General features: G+C 41.1%; 2 protein-coding genes across 2 annotated transcripts in view; one reads left to right on the plus strand and one right to left on the minus strand.

The window, feature by feature from the left end:
- pitpnc1a (phosphatidylinositol transfer protein cytoplasmic 1a) overlaps window positions 1-10,837 on the minus strand; it is a 96,226-nt gene extending 85,389 nt beyond the window's left edge. The window contains exon 1 of the mRNA XM_080443547.1: window positions 10,182-10,837. Within this exon, the coding sequence (XP_080299673.1) occupies window positions 10,182-10,229 (48 nt within the window). The 5' untranslated portion in view covers window positions 10,230-10,837. The remainder of the gene's footprint in view (window positions 1-10,181) is intronic.
- Window positions 10,838-13,859: 3,022 nt separating this feature from the next.
- LOC308078371 (26S proteasome non-ATPase regulatory subunit 12) lies at window positions 13,860-22,727 on the plus strand. Its single transcript, XM_080419498.1, has 11 exons — window positions 13,860-14,081; window positions 14,779-14,838; window positions 14,996-15,124; window positions 15,226-15,333; window positions 15,666-15,770; window positions 16,595-16,744; window positions 17,896-18,030; window positions 18,425-18,537; window positions 21,304-21,478; window positions 21,672-21,749; window positions 22,105-22,727. Exons 1-11 carry the CDS (start codon window positions 13,947-13,949, stop codon window positions 22,312-22,314), a joined length of 1,398 nt encoding a protein of 465 aa, XP_080275624.1. The 5' UTR covers window positions 13,860-13,946; the 3' UTR covers window positions 22,315-22,727.
- The last annotated feature ends 276 nt before the right edge of the window (window positions 22,728-23,003 follow it).

Below are 23,003 nucleotides of genomic sequence, written 5' to 3' on the forward strand. Positions count from 1 at the left end.
TGGTTACCCCAATTGTAGGCACCCTGTTTGTGAACCCTGTTAGCCAGGACCCCAATGGAAACAAGCCATAGGCTGGGCTTTCTTGGGTTTTAAATCCTATTAGCTGACCTTGTATTGAACTGTACTTTCATGTGCTTTTTTCTGCAAACTTCTAATGAAGTATTCAATCAATCAATTAATCAATCAGCCTACTGTGTGATTCAGTTACATAACCTGTGAAAATGTGCTCACAATCTGTACGAGTGTCACACTCAAATAATAATGATTATGATGATGGTGATGATGTTAATGATAATAATAATAATAATAATAATAATAATAATAATAATAATAATAATAATAATAATAATAATAATAATAATAATAATAATAATAATAACAATAACAATAACAATAACAATAGGCTAATTGAAACAAATGTTTTACATAACATTGAAGAAATTCTTAATCAAACAACAGAACAAAAACTTGACAAAAACTATTCTGTAAGCAGAGGCAGAGGTCTTACACGGCACGCCCCCCCCTGATCAACAGGGAACCAGCTGAGAGGGTGGACAGCTTCAAGTCCCTCAGGGTGCACGTCACCGAGGACCTGACGTGGAGGATGCACACAGAGACTGTGGCAAAGAACGCGAGGCAACGCCTGCACCACCTCAGGCAGCTGAGCAAATTCAAGGTCTCAGAGAAGATCCTGAAATCTTTCTACTCTGCTACAACCCAGAGCATGCTGACAGGGACCATCTCTCTATGTGGTATGGAAATAGCTCTTCCCACCACCTGCGATTGCTACAGAAGGTGGTGAGGTATGCTCTGCTGAGGGGGGCACCACAGGGAGCCTCCCATCTTATTTATGCATTTTTTCTTATTTATATATTTTTTATTAGAATCAGTATTGTTACTTTTTTAAATTATATTGTTTGGTATGTTATACAGTTTCTGCGGCACATGTCCCACCAACATTTCACAGTTTATGTATCAGTGAGTCGTGTCAAACTCCCTCTTCATTCTTCACGTTAGAAAAATAAATAAATAAATACCGGTACATTAATGAATGAATAATATTATATGCATTTTGTGTGTGTGTGTGTGTGTCTGTACGTGAATGAGAAAGAAATGGAGGGGAAAACTGAAACAGTTCACTCTACAGATAATTGAAATGTGATTGTGAGAAAGACGTGACAGTCTCATGTTGCACCAGTGTTATGACCTAGCTTCCCCAAGGCTAACACACACGCACGCACGCACGCACGCACGCACGCACGCACGCACGCACGCACGCACACACACACACACACACACACACACACACACACACACACACACACACACACACACACACACACACACACACACACACACACACACACACACACACACACACACACACACACACACACACACACACACACAAAGCCACACAGATCTAGGAAATGAGAGTGGGCCTCATCCGAGGATAATGGTCCATCAAAAGCCATGATGGTTTCCTCTGGAAGAACAAATGGCAGCAAATGGCATCTTGATTGAATCACAACATAGTCATGTATACCAGATTACCAGATGGCAAAAAAGGTCTTGCATCTCACCCAACACGCCAAAGAAAAACAAATGTGCACACAGGGTCCATTTCACTGGCCACGTGCCATGTTCTAAACCAACCATGGGAGTGTACAGGAGAGTCTAATCATGGAGAGCAACAGCAGTGAAGTGGTTTCCTGGTGAAGTGGATAATGTCCAGTCTCCCAGCAGGGAAAATAAAATACGTCACATAACTACTAAGCTAAGGGTTTAATATTGTGTTACAGACTTTGATCGCAGTGGCTGCAAATCCCCCTCAAAGCATCATGGTAACGTACTGTATCTCTCAACATTAAACCAACACCTATTGCTCCGCAGCGCCTATTTTCTTCAATTAGAATTCCTAAATACTGCCAGAGCTCTCTGAAAAGAACAATACTGTCACCATTTCAATAGCAGTGTTATCTGTGCAGAAATACGGCACAGACAGTTTTTTTTTATTTTTTTCGTTCAGCTTTTAATACCCTGCACATCAAACTAATTGTGGTGTCATGGAGGCGAGTGTGGGGATTTAACAATGGCAACCAATCCTGTTAAAGGGCCCTTAAATCATGGATTTAACTAAACAGCCATCTTTGAACACTTGTTTAGCCTGGAGAAGAAAAAGTAATCTAACAAAAAAGTATGGTAGCACTATTATAAACATACTCAATAATAAGGCATTATAATCTGCTTATGTCACTGCATAATTACTTGGGAACAGTGCATATATGGCATATTGGTTGGATCGGCAGTTCTGGACAACCGGATCTCCATATATGCCTTTTGGGGTGGAGGATTTTTTTTGGCCTAATAGGAGAGTGTGCAAAGGTGTGCAAAGTTTCACACCGATCAGTCCAGCGGTGTCCGAGATTAGCCGCTCACAGACAGACAGACTTACCGAGCAAAAACATGATCCGCCCTGGTGGAGATTTTTTAGAGAGTAGCTTAGCACTGGCTAAACTACTCTACAAAACATGAAATCTAAGTGCCTCCCTTGGAAGATAAAACCTCTAGGGTTCAAAGCACAATCTATATATATGCTGTGGTTTTGTCAGTACAAGTGAGGGGCTTCATGTGTTGTGCACTGTGACACAGAGACAGATTCATACTGTATGTGCGTGAGAAAGAGAGAGAAAGAGAGAGATTGACGAGGCACCTGTAAGCACGTGACCTGTACCTGTGATTATGTGTGTTTCACTCTGCATCCCACGTCCATTTATTTGTGTGTGTGTGTGTGTGGGTGCGGGGGGTGGGGGGGCTGGCTACACGTTGGACTTGATTGGATTGGAAGGGGGAGGGGAGTGTGGTGGTTCCATTGGAAAGGATGCATCGGAAAAGTAATCTGGCAGAATGGCTGATCGACCAACAGTAGCAGCAGGACATCAAAACCCAAACACAGCTGACTTGAAACAGCATGGAGACTGCCAGGAGGAGACAACTTCACTTCAATGTGCATGCCAGTGTAGGCCAAATGATTTCCAATGGTGTACAGTATGTGCATGTGTGGTCACTGATCTTAGTTGCCAGTGTGTCACTGTGTTTGTTACAAGGTACAGTACAATGATAATAAACTAACTACAGCACAACTGTTCTTGACTTGACTAAAATTCACTTTTGCTGAAGAGAATGACATTTGGAACGGTGGCCGGTCGGTCATTTCCCTTAAACACACAAGTTTGCAAGGTCAGCCGTTCATACAGTCACCCATCCCCATCCCCATGACCCCATCCACTCAGCCTGCCAACTCGCAACTAAAGCTGGCAAATACCACCTGGGAAAGGCAAGCCAACCACTGGGTTCCACAGACGTGGCACAAAATATTTCAATCTGTTGTAATAGAACCAGATGCCGCCTGTCCCGTTCAATGACATTCTTTGCAAAGCTCTCAGCTGATGCTCAATGGAAATACTCAGAAGCTTCCATTGTTTATTGAGTAGTTATGTGTTGTCATCACGCGTGATGGCTGAAGTGGTACAACAAAAATGTGTTGATCAAAAAGAGTTTCACCTTTGGCGAAGGTGCATATGCATATAGAATGTTTCAATTTCAAACACATGGTGTACAGTGAAGAAAAAACAAACTAGATGGCTTCAGAGAGGATTTTAAACAAACAGTGCTGTGGTCCTGCAGTTACTGTTGGTGCTGGGTAGCAGAAATGTGCTGCAGCAGTTTCATTACTTATTCCTGGGAATAGAAAAAGTTGCCTATTGGCTGTGACTCCAGCCATAAAACAGCAGCGTAGTTAATTTAGTGTTTTAATAGAATGGGTCTTTTTTCCCTTTCCCTTCTCAGAATTTCATTATGGTGTGAGTTACACTGAAATGTGGGTGAATTGAGTACAGCTAAATGGAGATGGTAGACCCGCCTATTCTACAATCAAGTCACCTTTAAGTTTTCCCTTCATGTTATTATTATTTTCCTGGAAGTAACCGCTTCCCATGCAGCTTGGGCTGGCCCCAATTTGACTGTAAAATGTCAGGCAAGATAAAGATCATTTACTGGGCCTCCATTTACGTCAGGGACATGTAACAGTTATTTGGAATGGGGCGTTGGGCTGCATGGGAAGTGGATCAGGTCATCCGGGGGTTAGATGATCTCAGCATCATCCTTGAGAGCTTGGGAAAGGGAAGAGTCATCCATGAGTAAGCACATACACATGCACACATGCATTATACACACAAGCAAACGTGTAAAGAGGGGGGGCAGGACATCTGTTCGCACAGGTTTGTGCTCTCCAGATTAATTAATTGCTTACCACAAGTGTGTGGTAGTTGTTGAAGGTGCTCTGAATCTGTAACTTAGACTCCATATTAAAGACAAAAGGTACTCTGCAGGTTTGGATTTTTGGTTCAACTTAGCGGCCTTACTACTGGGAACTGTACATGCTCCAGGGAAGAGAAGAAACAGTTTTTGCCCAGTTTTGGCTTTTTTTTTAAAGTTATACTGTGACTGAAACTTTTTCAACTAGAGGTCTTCAACAGGGGGTCCGCGACCCCTCGGGGTGCAGGGGGACCACAAAATTGTTGTTTGATTAAACAATATTTTTGTTTAAAAAAAAACGTCATTCTTTTAATTTTTTTTCAAAAATGTCAATTTGTCTTTAAACATAACATGAATCCACCATATTATAGCAAACACATACATGGAGGCAGAAGATGTTATCCTTCATCCAGAAATGCACACCTTCAGTGACACAAGCTCTCTCACTCTGTGCACCTGACTGGCCGAGATGGTGGCAGAAGTCTCACACAAACACTAACAAGGCGCAGCTGCCAATCAAAGTGACTACTGGCCAATCACAGCTTCAGTTTTATACACAATATATGTGGTAGCCCCCCCTACCCTACGAGGTAGGGGGTCCCTGCTCCATCTCTCTACCAGTTTGGGGGTCCCTGGACTGAAAAGGACTGAAAGACCCCTTTTTGGGGGGATATTATATATTTTTCACAATAACGGTTCAAATGGTTTTTTTTTTTTCATATATCATACATGAACATCAAGCTTTAGCACTGTTTGACTAACGCCTGATTTATACTTTGTTGCGCGCCTGTGTGTGTCTACAGCAGACCCACAAGCCCATAACGCGTTGTGCTGCAACATGTTATGGGCATGTAGATCGGCCATCCTCTGCACGAGACATGACACGCAACCAAGTAAAAATCTGGCTCAATATACAATGTATGTGTATACTATAGTATGGCCATGATGGACTTTGCAAGGCCAGAAGAGACAGCAGGTAAGAGTTTCGGGCTAAGGGGTACCCAATACTGATTATCATGCAGTCCTATTTGGACACTATCACAGAGAGACAGGATGCATAGAGATGCTGAATAGAGATGTTAACAGAGGCCAATGGAAACCATGACTAGACAGTTATGACTATGAACAAACAGTCATGACACACTGCGGTAATTTGGTATTACTCATTGTGTGTGTCTGACCTGTTCGTTAAACTTGTCGAAACATCGTGCAAACAGATATAGACTTCCTATATTCTGCAATCACACATCTGCAGAAGTGCTGCGATCACGCAACCGCAAGAGGCCAAGCAGCAAAGACTAATCTCTTCCCACAGAAATAAAGAGTTGCGACCTCACATGGCCCTGTGACACACACACATTTGTCATACTGACACGCGTGCATGTGCACAAACACACACACACACACACACACACACACACACACACACACACACACACACACACACACACACACACACACACACACACACACACACACACACACACACACACACACACACACACACACACACACATGGTATAGCCAATAGCACCTAAAACCTAAAACATGCCCACATCATGTTTGACGATAACGTTGAAATTATCATTAGGCATTGTTGAAATGGTGAGCGAGAAAATAGCAGCCAGGAGAATGAGACTAGCAGGACACTGCCAAAGAGACATCAAGAGCTGCCAGCCAGCAAATTGGTGCTGTGGGAACCAACACACGGGCACGGGTCACAAGGACGTCCTACATTAACATATGTGGATGTACTCAAGAAAGATGCAGGAGGACCTATACTCAACGTAGAATGACAGTGCGTCGCGGGTTCGAGTCCCGATCCCGGCGACTTTTGCTGCATGTCACTCCCCATCTCTCTCTCCCCTTTTCCTGTCAACCTACTGTCCTATCAATAAAGGCATAAAAAGCCCAAAAATAAAGAAGAAAGATGCACCAACGAGCCAGATGTATGGAGAGACCTAGAGAGACCCTTATCCTCACCACTCCCTACCCTCTCTCCTTTCCTGCTGTCCTTACCCCCCTCCCTCTAACCCTTCCCCTCAAACCCTTGCCGTCTGCTGAAACCCAAATAATGTGGTTAGAGATGTTTGACGACACATGATCCACAATCTATCTCACCCTCGTTCTCCATCAATATTCATCCCTTCCTTAATTCATTCTCTTCGTCCCTCATGTCCGTTCTGTCACCCCGGCCCTGCCTCACTTCCTTGCCCCATTTCTATCTGCCCCCCTCCCTCCCTCCTCCCTTCTCTCCTCCATCCTCTCTCCTTCCCTTCTTATCTACTTCTGACCTCCCCAACCCCCTTCGATTACTCCTTTCCTTTTAGACAAACAGGAAAAGTACACTCCACTCCAGTAATCAGAGATGAGGGACGACATGTCAACAGCCTCAATGTGCACAGTCATGATAAGAGACCCTCCCCCCTTGGTCGCCATAGACGCCGAGGAGGAGGGGATTGCACTGCTGTTTTACAAGCATGCTGAGTCCCAAGTTTTTTGATGAATGGAAAATCATCACAAAATGATCATGTCCTTATTCTGTCATTCATTTACTCATGCATTAGTTTCTCTGTCATTAGTTCCTTTACTCATTCTCCCATTTCTATAGCGCTTAATCTAATTCAGCGTAATACCAAGCATGTACTAGACGGGTGACAAATCTATCTCAGTGTACCAAAGACGTATTTTTTATGAGGATTTTTTTTTGCTTCGGGTAAATTAGAACGAAGGCTTATTTGAGAAGGAGTGAGGCCTACACTGAAACCAAACATTTGTGATGGAAGATGACCGCTTGATATCCGGCGATATGGCAAATGTATGTATTGATAAATGAGACCTGATGATTGATGAAGACCCATGTTGTGTTGAAACGTTGTCTGTATGACTCCTTAGTCCTCATGAAAGTGAATTTCTGGGAGCTACTGTACATGTGGACATGTGGACTTCTCTTCTTTTAATTTTTAATTCATTATTTATTTATTTTTTTGCTTTATTGCTAAATTAGTTGTAACTGTAATTGTATTCTTGCTCTGTAAAGCACTTTGAGCTGCATTTCATGTCATGAAAGGTGCTATACAAATAAAGTGTATTATTATTATATTATTAATTGTGCGTATTTCTGTCGCAACAACTGTTACATAAATGTTTTGGATGTGCATGCTTCCTTGGACTCTGTTGATTTAATACACTCTCACACTAGTGGCCTTACCTAAACCAAAAACATTCATGTGTTATGATAAAGGCCACCACAATGTTTCTAACATTATGTATGTTTGTTGCCATCCATATTAGCACAGTGTTGCAATGTCTCCACTGTGGTTTTGAAGACGGTTCAAACTGAACGTTTAACGGCCTAATTCTCAGCAGGGACTTGCAAAGAGAGGAAATTGAAAGTTGTGGGGGCGATAAAAGCATCACACACTTTCCACTGTCACCTCTTCTGGTTTTGCTCATGAACCCTCTGCTCACGTGGTGAGGTTCTCAGTTCTCACACTTCTAAGCCCTAGTGTATAGAAAACAACACTGTCTCTCCCCAAAAGGCATATTGTGACTTAGTGACCAAACGTCATCATGTGCCTTGAAGGGGAGGGAAATAAGGCATAATGTTCAGCGTTGTAGAAACACACACAGCCAATTCCATGGGAAGTACAGGCTCAAGGCTGTTTGAGACGCACGCACGCACGCACGCACGCACGCACGCACGCACGCACGCACGCACACACGCACACACGCACACACGCACACACGCACACACACACGCACACGCACACACACACACACACACACACACGCAAGTGTCCTTCAGGAACTTTCACTGAGGCCAACATACGTACAGTGTAAAGGCACATACTGTACAGACAGAGGACCTGCTGTATGTGGTGAGCAAACATAGTGAGCAAGCAGAAAGATCTAAGACACAGGCTGCTCTTTCTGTTAGAAGGTCACAAATGCCCAATAAGATATCTGAAAGAATGGCAGCCTCTTAATCACTCTCTTTTCTATGGTTTTCTCGCAGGGGTGTTGGTAGGGTAAGGAGAACATATTCCATCAATACAATGCATAGGCTATTTAATCCAATAAATCCTTGCGATTTTATTTGTTTTTGGTGCAAGGCCAAGTCTCCATCATTGGGTTATTGAAAACGCATGAACGTCACACCGCTTTACTACGACCCAGTGATTACAGCGAGACCGAGACGTGGAGAGTGATAAAAACAAGACATTTAGTAGTGGCAACATGGGTGATAATTGAAAGAAGGGGTGTTATATCACACTTGTGCCAAGCGTTGTTGTTATGGGACAACCAGACAGAAGGAAACCAACAGCATCCTACAGATACAGATCGATGGGTGTGCAAAAAGGAGGGATATTACTATTAGTGTGAAACTGATGTAAATTGATTCACACTGGAGGGCCTGGTCATGCTCCTGCATAAGGATGTGCATATATGTGCAGCACTGATCAATGCGAACTCGGCACATTTATTGGTGTGTGTGTGTGTGTGTGTGTGTGTGTGTGTGTGTGTGTGTGTGTGTGTGTGTGTGTGAAAGAGAGAGAGGAGGCGGGAAACACAGAGGCAAAACTTAGATACTGTAGACTGTAGAGCCCAAAATAGAACACGAAAGAGAGGGAGGGAGAGAGATAGAACACGCATCTGTGGTGTGTTCTGTGTGTGTGTGTGTGTGCGTGCGTGCGTGCGTGCGTGCGTGCGTGCGTGCGTGCGTGCGTGATCAATGATGAACACAGAATGTGTTTGCCCTGTAAGTAGAATTTATCCATTTATACGTTGGCTATTCAAAAATAGCAGATCTACAAGCTCACACCTGCGAGGTTGCACCGTATATCTGCTTCTTTTTTTTTTTAATTGAAAGATCTTGAAAGTGTTTGAAAAATGTACTATAAGGCCTATATTTCTTTTTTACACAAATCTTCTCTTCTGGGCGTCCCTGGCACAAAATCCTTTCAAATGAGCGTTCGTGCCAAATATACATTAATTTGGCATAACAAAAAACATAAATTAATGAGTGCCTGAATGTGTCCAGTAGCCTAATGTCCAGCACTGCTGTAGTGGTTGAGTTATTAAAAAATAAAACTTGTTGGCAAGACCTCATCATTTTGCAGAAACTGCAGCTATAGCAATTAACCATTCCTGACTGTGTGCGTGTGTGTGTGTGTGTGTGTGTGTGTGTGTGTGTGTGTGTGTGTGTGTGTGTGTGTGTGTGTGTGTGTGTGTGTGTGTGTGTGTGTGTGTGTGTGTGTGTGTGTGTGTGTGTGTGTGTGTGTGTGAGAGCGAGAGCGAGAGAGCGAGAGAGAGCCAGAGAGAGCGAGAGAGAGATAGAGAGAGAGTGAGTGTGTGAGTGTGTGAGAGTGAGTGTTTGGGCGCGTGCCAGTGCGTGCGTGACTCTGGGACAGTGAAGACAACATCAGATCAGGGCTGAATGCGTGAACCTTTTAAAAAGTTCCAAGAAAATAGACGATCTTCAAGCTCACAACAACGCGTTGCAAAGGCGTTGTGAGCTTGTAGATTGGCTATTTTCACAACTTCTGCCTCTTTGTCATATTATTTGACAATTTGGCCAATGTTTCACCAGTTTTTATAGTTTGTTGATTACTTTTTGATGCAGTAATGGTCTTCTTTTTTTCTCCTCCTCTTTTTTTGAGGGGTTTAAAAGGGTCTTAAAAGTCCTTAAATTGTCACTTCTCTGTCATCTGTGGACCCCCCCAAAATCATGTGCAACGGGTTGAGAACCACGGATCTAACCCAACATCTATAACCTATATGGACTCAGTGCTGAATCTTCACCGTGGAATGTTTTATTAGACTATTAATAAAGTATAAAATAAATACAAAATCAAACTCACCTCTTCCACAGTCAGTGGCATACATATCCTGTACTCCTTCAGTAACATCTTTCCTTGACGTGTGTCTTGGATTGTGTGACAACAACGTAGTAGCCTAATAACGGTTTCCTCTTCTTGCAGTGTTTTATTGAAAGCCCTGGGTTTGGTAATGCATGTGGAGAGCCTTCCTTGCGCAGCGCGACCGACCGCAGCCCAGAAAATACACCAAACAAAAAGAGACAGACAGCCGGCTAAAAAATAATAAGCTCGAAGTTGTCCGGTCTCATCGGAGCGAAATGGGTCTCAGGAGGGCAGGAACTTAGGAGAAGAACAGTATAGTCGAAAAAGGATCGCACTCATCAACGGTAAACTAGGAAATGTTCTTCTTCAAGCCAGTATCCTGCGTCTGGGTTCTATGTGGTGCCGAGGGAAAAATGTGCCAAGCAGATGTTGTCACTTTGTACAAATGCTTGTTGGAAGAAGTGCAGCTTTCTGACTAAAAAAAGCCAAGGCACGGTATACCTTCGCCTGAAAAAAAAGCAACGGTCATCAGTTTAAAAAAAAGAATCTAGTCGCTTTTCGGTGTCTGAAATAGATGCAAAGAAGCGAACACACACTGAGGATGTGGAGATTCAGACATTCAAGCCCCCTCCTCCTGTCAAAGAATGAAGCTCCTCCGTCTCTCAGAGCGACGACGCGATACTTTGCTGCTGCAGCCACGGAAACACACGCTGGACCGGACAGGAAGCGAGGGGGTGCGAGGGGAGTGAGCGTTATTTCACCCCCCCCCCCCCACCCCCTAACAATTTTAGGGTGGTTTATTAGTACAAAAGATGACAATAGACTACGCTACACATGGCAGTACGGTGGGATAGTAGCCTATATATCTTTAAATGCCCCCCCCCCCACTCGCACGCACACACACACACACACACACACACACACACACACACACACACGGTTTGTTTGATTTATTGATTGAATACTTTATTAACAGTTTGCAAAGACAAGCACAGGGAAGTACAGTTCAATACAAGGTTTGTTATGAGGATTTTAAACCCAAGAAAGTACTGGCGTGTTTCCATTGGGGTCCTTTGTACTCAATTCATCGAATAATTGGTATAGCAATAGTGCCTAAAAAACATGATGCCACTTCCAACACCAACATCATGACAGATGATAGCATGATGTTGAAGTAACAATGCCTGACTAAGACTTTGTGCAATTGACTGTTTGATTGTGCAATATGGATTGACTGTGAAATATTGTGTCTTTTTTTAACTTTCTATCTGAGTCTGTTGGCTTTTTGTGTTTTATGTTATCCTTTTAACAACCTTTAATAACCTTTGACTGTTCTACTTGTACTGTTAACAATATTGTTAATTATTCAATCAATACCAGTTTTTTTTTTTCATTCCGCAACCTTTTTTTGTTTTAACTCAAAAATATCACTTAGAGCACCTTTAAGAGTCTTATCAACACTGCAATAGTACATTCTATCAACAAGCTATAACATTTATTGTGTGCCAATAAAAAAAGTGGAAATGTGAGTACTTTGTCTTCCATTGATTTGAAATTTGGGATGTGCTACCTTTTTTGGGGATTTTTTAAATTCCTATTTTGATATTCTATCAACAAGCTTTAATTGGTGTTTTCTGTCGGGCCTCATTCCATTCCCTATTCTCTCCTCCAAGGAAGCAGGGAAAATCACTGACCTACATTAGCTTTATTCATGCAGAGCAATGAAGCCTCTCGGAGCAGTCGGCTGTGTGAAAGAAGGATTGGAACTGAACGGATTGATGCTGATGCAAATATTAAAGTGACACCATCTGTTGCTCTGTGGTCATTGCAGGCAGTGTTCACTCATTCCTACATCCCCTTTCTTCCATTCATAAGGTTCTTCATTCATGTTAAACCAGTTGATTCATAAGTGGTACAAATGGCATAATTTCACTTACTTTTTTTTTAAATAAAAATAATACAGTTCCTTAATTAGATAATTATTGGACAAATTCAAGAATCATTTGGCAGTGAACATAGATGAAGAAATAGGAAACTTCAACAATGGAAACCAGTCAAATAGTGTAAAGCTGATTTTGTCTCTATTAATAGCATCATATCATAGATTGATATTCTTGACTCTGATACAATAAAAATAAAAAGTTGACCATGAGAATTATGAGACAATTGTCAATGTATTTAAATGTTAATGTATGAAATATCCCAATAACAATCCCATGTATTAACAAAGGTGTTATACCCTAATCAAATTAAATATGATAAAATCTGAGATTGGTCCCCATTCTCCTCCATTAATGGACTAAAGTGAGCTGATTTTGTTTATACGTATATGCTAAGGCTACCCAATAATGAACCACATAATTGTCCTGTTTATTTGTTTTGTTCAATATTAAAAAAGCATTTCCCAGTTAGCCTACTGTATATAAAACTGTCAGTTCTGGCTAAGATTAAATAAACTAATATAATTGTAATAAACATACCCTCCTGGAGAGTTTATAAACAGAAAGTTGGATTTACTTGATGAGCTGCCTTAATTTTGGCCTGACATTTGTGAATATTTGTTTTTATATGTTGTTAATTCCTTTGTTTTTATGAAGCTAATTTCCCTATACTTTTCAGAATATGCAGTTTCAAGTGAGACAAATATAATGAATGTAACAAATTGACATTTCATGAATCCATTCATCTTCATCCGCTTATCTGGAGTCAGGGTCGCAGAGGAAACAGTTCCGGCAGAGAATCCCAGCCTTCCATATCCCGGACCACATTAGCTACATCTAACTGGAGTAGGCCTATCCCGAAGTGTTCCAATTCCGATGCATGGATGTATAATACCCCCATCTGGTCCTCGGTCTGCCCATGGCCTCCTGCCAGCTAGACATTCTCTGAAGGCCTCCCTGGGGAGACAACCAGAAGAATCTGTTACATCCGTACTAGATGCCTGATCCACCTTAACTGGCTCCTTTCCACATAAAGGAGCAGTGGCTCCCGGGTGACTGGGCTTCTTACCCTATCCTCCTAGAAAGATGCCAACCACTGTTCTAAGAAATCTCATTTCGGGCTCTTGTTCTTTTGGTCATAACCCACATCATCCACAGGTGAGAGTAGGAATGAAGATTGACCTGTAGATTGAGAGCTTTGCCTTCTGGGTCAGCTCTCTTTTTGTACCAACAGTGAGGTACAGTGAACTGTGCACCACTCCAGCTGATCAGATTCTCTGGCTGATCACCCCCTCTGTCCTCCCCGCCATGGTGCTCCCCGCACTCATTATTGTGTCTGCTCATTTTTTGTTTTATGACTTCCAATTTACATTGTTTATTTTGTATCCCTCATATATATGCAACACACACACACACACACACACACACACACACACACACACACACACACACACACACACACACACACACACACACACACACACACAAAGACAAATATGTACAGTAAACAGGGGGGTGGGCATTTCGGGTTGTGACATTACTATCACAATATAGAGCTTTAGCCTTTTAACAAACAACTTTTTATCTCAACCAAAAAATATCACTTACCCTACCTTTAATGATTTATTTATATATATTCGTTGAGGTCCTTCCTGGGTCCTTCAGGCACTCCGGCTGCTTTTTTGAAGTTCTCTTTTCTGATTGGCCAGGTTCTTTGCTCGCTTCCGGTGCTTGCATTTGTCAAACAAAGTGCAACAAGGCTAGCACAGCTCGGCTACCAGAAGAATCTAAGTTGTCATTGCGTTGTGACTATTATCATTTCAACATGACGACGAACTCGAACGTGAACGTGCCCGAGCCGGAGCGGTCGGAGCGCTCCGACGGCAAGATAGTGAAGATGGAGATGGACTACAGCTCCACTGTAGACCAGAGGGTCCCCGAATGCGAGAAAATGGCTAAAGTAAGAGGAGCCTCAATGAGGCTCGCCCGGCTGAGTCATGGTGCATCAGCCTGCTAGCATGTTAGCTTAGCTACCACATCATGTTTGTGTAACCCAATTTAATGCATTAAATCTCTTGTCATTTAACACATTAGTATTTGTTGAAAACACTTTTAATCTCAGATTATCTGCCCTGTTTTTTTTCTAGTCCCAGCTAGACGTTGGTGTTGTTTACCAGTTGGCTGCTGCTTGACATGTCATTAGCATTAGCTGGCAGTTTGATGCTAGTGGCATAAACTGGCAGCATTGATTGATTGAATACTTTATTATTAACAGTTTGCATAAAAAGCACATAAAGTACACTTCTATACAAATGGATGCTAAAAGGATTTAACCCAAGAAAGCACTATGGCTTGTTTCCATTGGGGTCCTGTGTATTCAATTCATTCAGCAACTGTCGTGCAACCTTTTTCCTTTATTCTGATTCGTTGAATACTTAACAGTTTGCAAAGGCAAGCACAGATGTACAGTTCAATACAAGGTCTGTTTAGAGGATTAAACCCAAGAAAGCACTATGGCTTGTTTCTATTGGGGTTCTTTGTACTAAATTCATCGAAACATTTAATGACAGACAAATAAATGATGTTATGTTTATGTTCTGAAATCACAACACGGAGCTATGTGTGGATGATTTGTTCATACGGTTGGTCTCTTGCAGGACGGCAAGCTGCAGGAGGCTGTCGAGAGTTTACTGTCACTGGAGAAGCAAACCAGAACGGTCAGTATAACTCTTCGGAGAACCTGCTCCTCTCTCTGTTTCTCTGTTTTCTGTTTTTGTGTACAGTAATAAGTACCAAACTAATGACGATTATATTATCCAGATTTTTTTGTCTAGCTTGCTTCTGATTGTCTCTCTTGTGCTTATGTCTGTCCAGGCATCAGACATGGTGTCAACCTCCAGAATTCTGGTAGCTGTGGTCCAGATGTGTCATGAAGCCAAGGATTGGGACGCCCTCAATGAAAACATCATGCTGCTCTCAAAACGGAGGGCCCAACTCAAACAGGTCCTGAAGGGCTTACTGAAACCCAGATTTAAAATAATGAAGTTTGGTTAAAAATATTAATATTAATATAATATGTTAATTGATGTGGTCTCTTTTCACAGGCTGTTGCTAAGATGGTCCAAGAATGTTACAAGTATGTGGATGCACAGGATGACATGACCATCAAGCTTAGACTCATTGACACTCTACGTACAGTGACTGCTGGCAAGGTCTATATCTATATCAATGAAATTGTGTGTGTCTGTCTGCATGTGCATATGTGTCTTCTTACTCTTTAGTTGTCTACTAGAGTTCAGCTTCTCTGCAGTGGGGGGTCTTCCTTGTTGTGTACACTGTACACACAACAAAGGAAAAAAGCATTGAGATATTGTGTGAAAAGTTAAATGTATAATAGTAGTATAAATATTAGATCAAGCATTAATAAAATATTTATATTGAGTTTAACGATGTATCGGCCAGCACAATTTCCTGTGTACTGTATGTGTGTTGTCCTTGTTGCGTCCTTAAATACAACAGTGCTAATTATGTATTTCCATCACAGATTTATGTTGAGATTGAAAGGGCCAGGCTGACAAAAACGCTGGCTAATATCAAGGAGAAGAACGGAGACGTCAAAGAAGCTGCTGCCATTCTCCAAGAGCTGCAGGTAAGAGACCCTCGGCTTTCTTCATCCTGCTTCTGTGAGATTTTCTGAGATCGTAGGTGCTGTAGATGACTACACCGTCATACTTGGTGCTTACATGTATTTATACCAACCTCTATAAAATATACAAGGAGCTAATGAATTCACGTGAAAGCTGTGATCCCATACTAATTTATTAAATCTTCACATTGTGCAGCAAGCATGCAGGTTGTTTACCGTAATGACTCGTAATAGACGCTGGACCAAAAGTGCCCTGGTCCCCCTATTCGGGTGCCACAGACTCTTTAGAGTACACAGTAAAAACCTCTGTGTTAATTTAACTGTAAGACTATACAGATGGAACCAAGTATGACGGTGTACTCACTGAAAATACCTACAAGCTCACATATCATTGCAACGTGTTGTGAGTGTTGTAGATCAGCGTTAAATTCAGATTATTTGATTATTTAACGTCACTGTCTATGTCAATTACGATGCATCTTAGTATTGATTAATTTCCACAACTGTACTCTATATTTGCCTATGAATATGACTCATGTAGATAGATGGATAGATGCCTTTATTGACCCCGCGGGGGAAATTCAGTCGCCCAGAGGCAGCACAGCAGTTACAGTAGTTACAAAGTTACCGATGCAAAGTAAGGAATGTTTTTACTACTTGCTATTTACTGGACAACTATGCGTATATTTCTGTAGGTGGATTTGTGCCTGAGAAAGGAATGCGTACACTGAGATATTGCCTTATGTGTGTGTGCCTGTGTGTCAACTTGAGTACAGTAAATGGAGTTTGTGTTGTTTGTGCTAAACAACAATTTCTAAAAAAAAAAGGTGGAGACATATGGCTCCATGGAAAAGAAAGAGAAGGTGGAGTTTATCCTGGAACAGATGCGGCTGTGCATTGCAGTCAAGGACTATATCCGCACCCAAATCATCAGCAAGAAGATCAACACCAAGTTCTTCTCTGAGGAAGGCAGTGAAGTAAGACTGAAGCTGCACTCACCCCAAACACTTTTAGGTAATAGTTACGCCTCGCAGAATTACGTTTAGCGAGCTAGCAGACAAGCCCCAATGATCCTTCACTATAATACTCCACATTATACAGCATTAACGATACCGACTCGTGTATGGCAATGCTTGTATGGGTCTAGAGGTAAGTGATGCAACACTACACCGGTGGAGTCAGGAGTCAGTCAAATTGTATAGGATAAACCTGAATATACAATATTTTGGGTGCAAGCAATACAGTGAAGGTTATTTAATAGTTCAGTTGTAAACAGGGCTGAGAAGGTACCAAACCAAAGGTTTTAGTAAAACTAAAAAAGACACTTCCCTAAAGGGCTGTCAACGAATATTCCAAATTCAAGCATATATTAAATATGTATTCAGGGTATATGTAGAATACGACCATCTTTTATATTTACATTACAGTCACCCAAAAGGTTTGCCAACAAGCAAGGATTGGGCATCACAAACTTCAGGAACAAGTTCATAGTTATAGTCATAGAACTCAAACATATTTGGTATAATCATGATGGCTGTGACTAGGCCTGTCACAATTATGACATAATCGCTTATTTGAGATAATCAGTTATTTTGCATTATCGTCATAAATGTCTTTTCCATATGGAAATGTTCATACATAAAAAAGAAATAGAAAAAAAGAAAATTTACAATCTAAAAGCTTGCAACGTGTTGCATCGTGAGGCGTTGTGCCTATTTTGGCCATAGTACTTTGGCCAAAATAGGCCATATACAAATTATGCTATTTAAGTTATTTGTCATATCTACCCTGTGCAATTTTTGTTTACAAAGCCTAAAAGGCAAACAGATTTTTTTTAAATGTTCCAATGTTCAATATTATCAATAACACAATTGAATCATAAAATGTCATGATCGTGGCAGGCCTAGCTGTGACTCGTCCGAGGCTCAACCAGGAGCCAACTGATTTGAATCCTAAACCCTCGCACACTGCAAGATAACGTGCCAAATGTCAATGATGACCTGCCCTAATTTGTGCAGAATTTGAATATCAGTCGTCATGGGCAATTCAGGGTGATAATCAGGCTTTAAATCTTCACAATATTATTATGAACTGTTGTTTGATTGAGTTCTTTGACTTTGTTTTGTAGGAGTTGAAGCTCAAATACTACAACCTGATGATTCAGGTGGACCAACACGAGGGTTCCTATCTTTCTATTTGCAAACACTACCGGGCCATCTACGACACGCCCTGCATCCTAGAGGACAGCTCCAAGTGGCAACAGGTAAGCAGGCAATCTTTCAAGGGCCTGTGGTACACATGACAATACATTCAATCATATATCTGTATTTAGTATATTTGTGGCATTGTATCTTATATCATTATCGCAAAGCCTGTCCATTTCCCATTACAATTATGCAACTTTTGTAATGATCACGCGTTTGTTGTGGGATGAGCAGCATAAATCCGTAAATGTGGGCAACTTTATTGTTGTGTGTGTGTGTGTGTATAGGGTTAGGGTTATATATACTATATAATGTGTCTTATATGCAAAGGCCTTACTTGGGAGGATATTAATTTAGAGTCTTATTAAATGGTATCTTATGAACTTTTTCCTTGATTTGCCTATTGCATTTGCAGCATGAATGTGTTATAGAAAAACGGCTTTTCTGTTTCAGGCCTTGAAGAGCGTTGTGCTGTACGTGATCCTTGCTCCTTATGACAATGAGCAGTCGGACCTTGTGCACAGAATCGATACAGACAAGAAATTGGAAGAGATCTCTAAATACAAGTAAGCTATTAGACATTTCCATTGCTTGTAGTTGGATGAAGACATGGAATGAGTTCAAGTTTAGCAGAAAATGTGGACTGGAAGCATGACGGGAGGGATCTTTGAAATTTTTTAATGCTTTCTTTCTGTAACCTAATCAATCAGCCCATTTAGATCTTTATTTTTTTTGGAATCTTGGAGCCTCTAGACTATTTTTTTGAGTGTGAACCTGTTCTTAATGATTTATGTTGCATTTATTCATCACGAGGGAAATGATGGCAGAAACGTTTCGGGTCTAAAAGCCTTCATCAGTGTGCTGCTAGGCTTTTAGAAGCAAAATGTCTCTGCCATAATTTCTCTTGTGCTGAATAAATGTAAAATAAATCATTTGGAGCCTCTGGACTCGTTTTGTGAGTGCAAACCGGTTCTTCAAAATGTTGTGACAAATTGTTTGGTTGAATGCACCCAAATAACGATGTGAGGAGGTGGTGCAGTCCTCCTTACCGTCATTCAATTAATGTTATCCTATGTACATATAATGTACTCTTCTAACATTATTAAAGGTATTGTTCACCATCACCTCCAAAATGACCTTTTCTATCGATTAGTCACCCCATGGAGATCTGAATTCATGGATGATTTTTTGGTTTTGTCGCAGTCCTAAGCCAATAATTTGATGACCGGCAGCGGTTCCGGTAGGAGACAAAGAGATTCCTTCGTGTCTCCTACCGGAACCGCTGCCTACCAGTCCGCCGGTCATCAAAGTATTGGCTTAGGAATGCGACAAAAACAAAAGAATATACATGAATATCCATGAAGTCTCCCTTTAAGGTTTCAGGATTATGAGGTCAGATTGTGTAGCTACTAGTACAGTCCTTAGTTGTATGTTTGCAGATACATTATTTGTGAATTGAAGGAAGGTTATGTGAATGATTGGCCACCCTTGATAAAGATACAGTAAAGTTTGTTAGGATACAATTTTAAAAATAAAAAAGGAATTCTACATATTTATGTTCAATTTGTGTAATTGAGGGCAGTACTGTCCTCGCAAATCACTTTAATTGTGTTATAAATATGAGGTGGTCCATTTTAAAATCAATTTGTTCCGAAACAAAGGGTTGTAAAGCTACTCAACTCGGGTAGTGGATATAAAAACACCCAAAATGGCTAAAAGTATCAATAAGCACAGTTGGGATAAATCTTTTGTCTATAATATAGACTTAAGTTGTGACTGACGACCCACTTTGAGAACCATTCTGACCAAAGTGAAAACTAATCACAGTTCAGTGTTTCCCCTAGGATTAAGTTGTAGCAGCAGTGGTGAATATTTATATAAAAAAGTTTGCCCTCAAAATAAGAAGTCAGGTGTCTTTGACACCCGACTGGTGTCGCAGAGTCACTGTGGTCCTAGCGACTTAGTCGACCACCTCCAAGCAAAACACTCTGCGTATGGGCAATACTATACTGAGTTTGCTCTCTTTTTGTATGCAAGATTATTAAGATGAATCTTCCAAATGTTTATTTCACAGATATATTCTAATCAAATGCTTATGTTTGATGTAACGTTAAGTTGAATTTATACTCCATTGTGCAATGGTGTTGCTCGCTTAACAAAAACAACCAATCTACAAGGTATCAACGCGTTGCATTGCGACATGATGATACCTTGTAAATTTGTTCTATTAGGTAGGTGAAGCAGTCTATGGACTAGAGTGAATGTTGACATCTACTTGTAACTTGATTTAATATGCTGAGGATCAGTTAATTGACCTGAATATTAAGGGTGCGTTCGGAAATGCGCACCGGGAGCGCACTATTTAGTTTGTATTGGCCAGTGCGCTCAGTGCCGAACGCACCCTAAGTAAGATGCAGTTCTGTATACCAGTTCAGAGCCCGAGCTATTGAGAGAGTAGGCCTATTACGACCTAAAGACTTGTTGTAAATGGAGTATTCACATAATATTCACATTTACTGCCAAAACCAACTTGAAGTTGATTTTGAATTTGTTTCCGTGAGCTCAGAGATGACGAGAAGAGAAATTCTGAAATAACGTGAACATGTTGTGGCCAGATCAAAGAGTGTTCTATTCAACAATATGGCATACACACAATATAAAGATATAGATGTATACACAACAGTTAATATTTACCAAAGGCAATTCATGAAAATGTCTAATTAAGTCCAAATGACTGTTTTCAGTTCATAAATCCAGAATTTCTCTCTTATGTTCCCCATCTATGTGGTCTCTCTACCTTAAAATCCAACGTATCTTATGTCACTGCAATGTTCACTATTGCGCGTCTTCAGAAGTCTTGTGGTCATATTTATGCTATACAGTATGTCTGCTATCTATGCAGTGTACATGTATACTACATGTGTCGACTTGCATGAAATTATTCCTTTAATATTGTATTTTTCCTTTAATCTTGTAACCAGAAATGGTTCCATGAGCACAATATGTCATGCAATGGCTACCACAAGTCTCCAGAACTGAAATCATGTAATCTGAGTTGAAACGGGCTGTTCATGATGCAAATACTGTAATATTCTGTAATACTGAGACTTAAATTAAACCAATTCGCATGTTGATTTTACCTCGGCAAATGCGTCTGTGAAAATGAATAAGGCAGTCATTTCAGATTGCTTACAGTATTTAGCAGCTAGTGCTTTGTTTTTCTGCATCTTTATCAGAAAAATAATACTGGAGATGACCGTACATTCCAAAATGGAGGAAATTACTATACATTTGTTCATTACTCGGTTTTGTCTGATGTCTCTGCTACCCAGGGACCTCCTGAAGCTGTTCACCACCATGGAGCTGATGCGCTGGGCGGTGCTGGTGGAGGATTATGGCCAGGAGCTGAGGGAAGGCTCTACTGACAGCCCCGCCACAGATGTCTTCTCCCACTCTGAGGACGGAGAGAAAAGGTGGAAGGACCTGAAGAACAGAGTTGTAGAACATGTGAGTGCTGTTCAGGGGCAGCTCACCCCATGGTGGGTTTGCCACCGTCACTGTCCACACTCATACCCCGGCCAACTAACTACTGATGTCATATTGCCTTGAAATGTCCCTACTTGATTCCTCATATGACTTAACACCAATAGAATTTGTGCTGCAGATGATGATTTTATGAGTTTTCCCTCTTTCTCTCCAGAACATCAGAATAATGGCCAAATATTACACAAGGATCACAATGAAGAGAATGGCTGGACTCCTTGACCTCTCTGTTGATGTAATTCCACTTCCACTTATAAGCTCTTTAACCACAAATGCCACTGGACATTTATAATTGTATTATAGACAATCATTTTAGATGTATTCACAACTTCCTCTGCCAACTTAAATTATTGCAATATCTTGAGGTTGATGAGGTTAATGAGATTTTAACTAGTTTACTGAACACTTATGAAATCCTTCATTGTAAGGTGCCCTCCATTAAACTGCATAGGTTATTTGTTTGAATAGGTTGATCAGATTAGAAAGACTTAAAAAAAATAAAAATAAATCCAGGATCAAAAGACTGAAAATGCAGGCTCCTGGGATACGTTATTTTAGAAAACCGCTGATATACCATCTGTCCACTACAGGAATCAGAGGAGTTCCTCTCCAACCTAGTGGTGAACAAGACCATCTATGCCAAGGTGGACCGGATGGCTGGCATCATCAACTTCCAGAGGCCCAAAGACCCCAACGACCTGCTCAACGACTGGTCCCACAAACTCAACTCTCTCATGTCACTGGTTAACAAGACCACACATCTCATTGCCAAGGAGGAGATGATCCATAACCTGCAGTAAAAAAAACTAAACAAAAGAACAGAGTGCATTTATTTTGTTATGTAATGTTTTTTTGTTGACACGCCCGTTATTTTCTTTCCTTTGTGAACGTTCCTGAAAATGTTATACAAGTGGGCTGGGAATGATTCATTTTGGAATAAGCTGCATCACACCTCAACTGGTTTTGATGTTTCTGTTAAAAGTGGGATTATTGCAGTCAACGCAACAACAATTACATTTATTCGCATCCTTATGTCAGCGCTGTGAAAGACAGACGCTGCCTCCTTTTTCCCCCATGTTTCAGGTATAACAGTTGGAGGGCACAGGTCCCAGAGTATGTGCAGTTTGCTGTATTAAAACTTTGCTGAAAGCTCTTTTTTATGTCTGCTTTTCAATGTTAACATTAAACACTTATCGTTTCAGAAACACTTTTTCCCTGAAGAGTATGTAATGGTTTTGTCATATTTACCTGGCGTACATGCAGTCTTGTATTTGTGTGTGTGGTGGGAGGGGTTTAAAATCAGTGTTGAGAACGAGTTGGGGTATTTTTGTTGTAAAAGGGGTATGTAATTACATAAGAACTACACTCAAATGTATACAGTTAGTACTTGGGCTGGTATTAATTAAATATTCAACAATCGAAGCAGTAATTTTGGACCAGTGTTGAGGTTGTCTGTATTCCGATTGAGGCATATACAGTATGGTGGTTT

This window comes from Gymnoscopelus braueri (assembly GCF_963280865.1).
Source record: "Gymnoscopelus braueri genome assembly, chromosome: 2".
Classification (NCBI taxonomy): Eukaryota; Metazoa; Chordata; class Actinopteri; order Myctophiformes; family Myctophidae; genus Gymnoscopelus; species Gymnoscopelus braueri.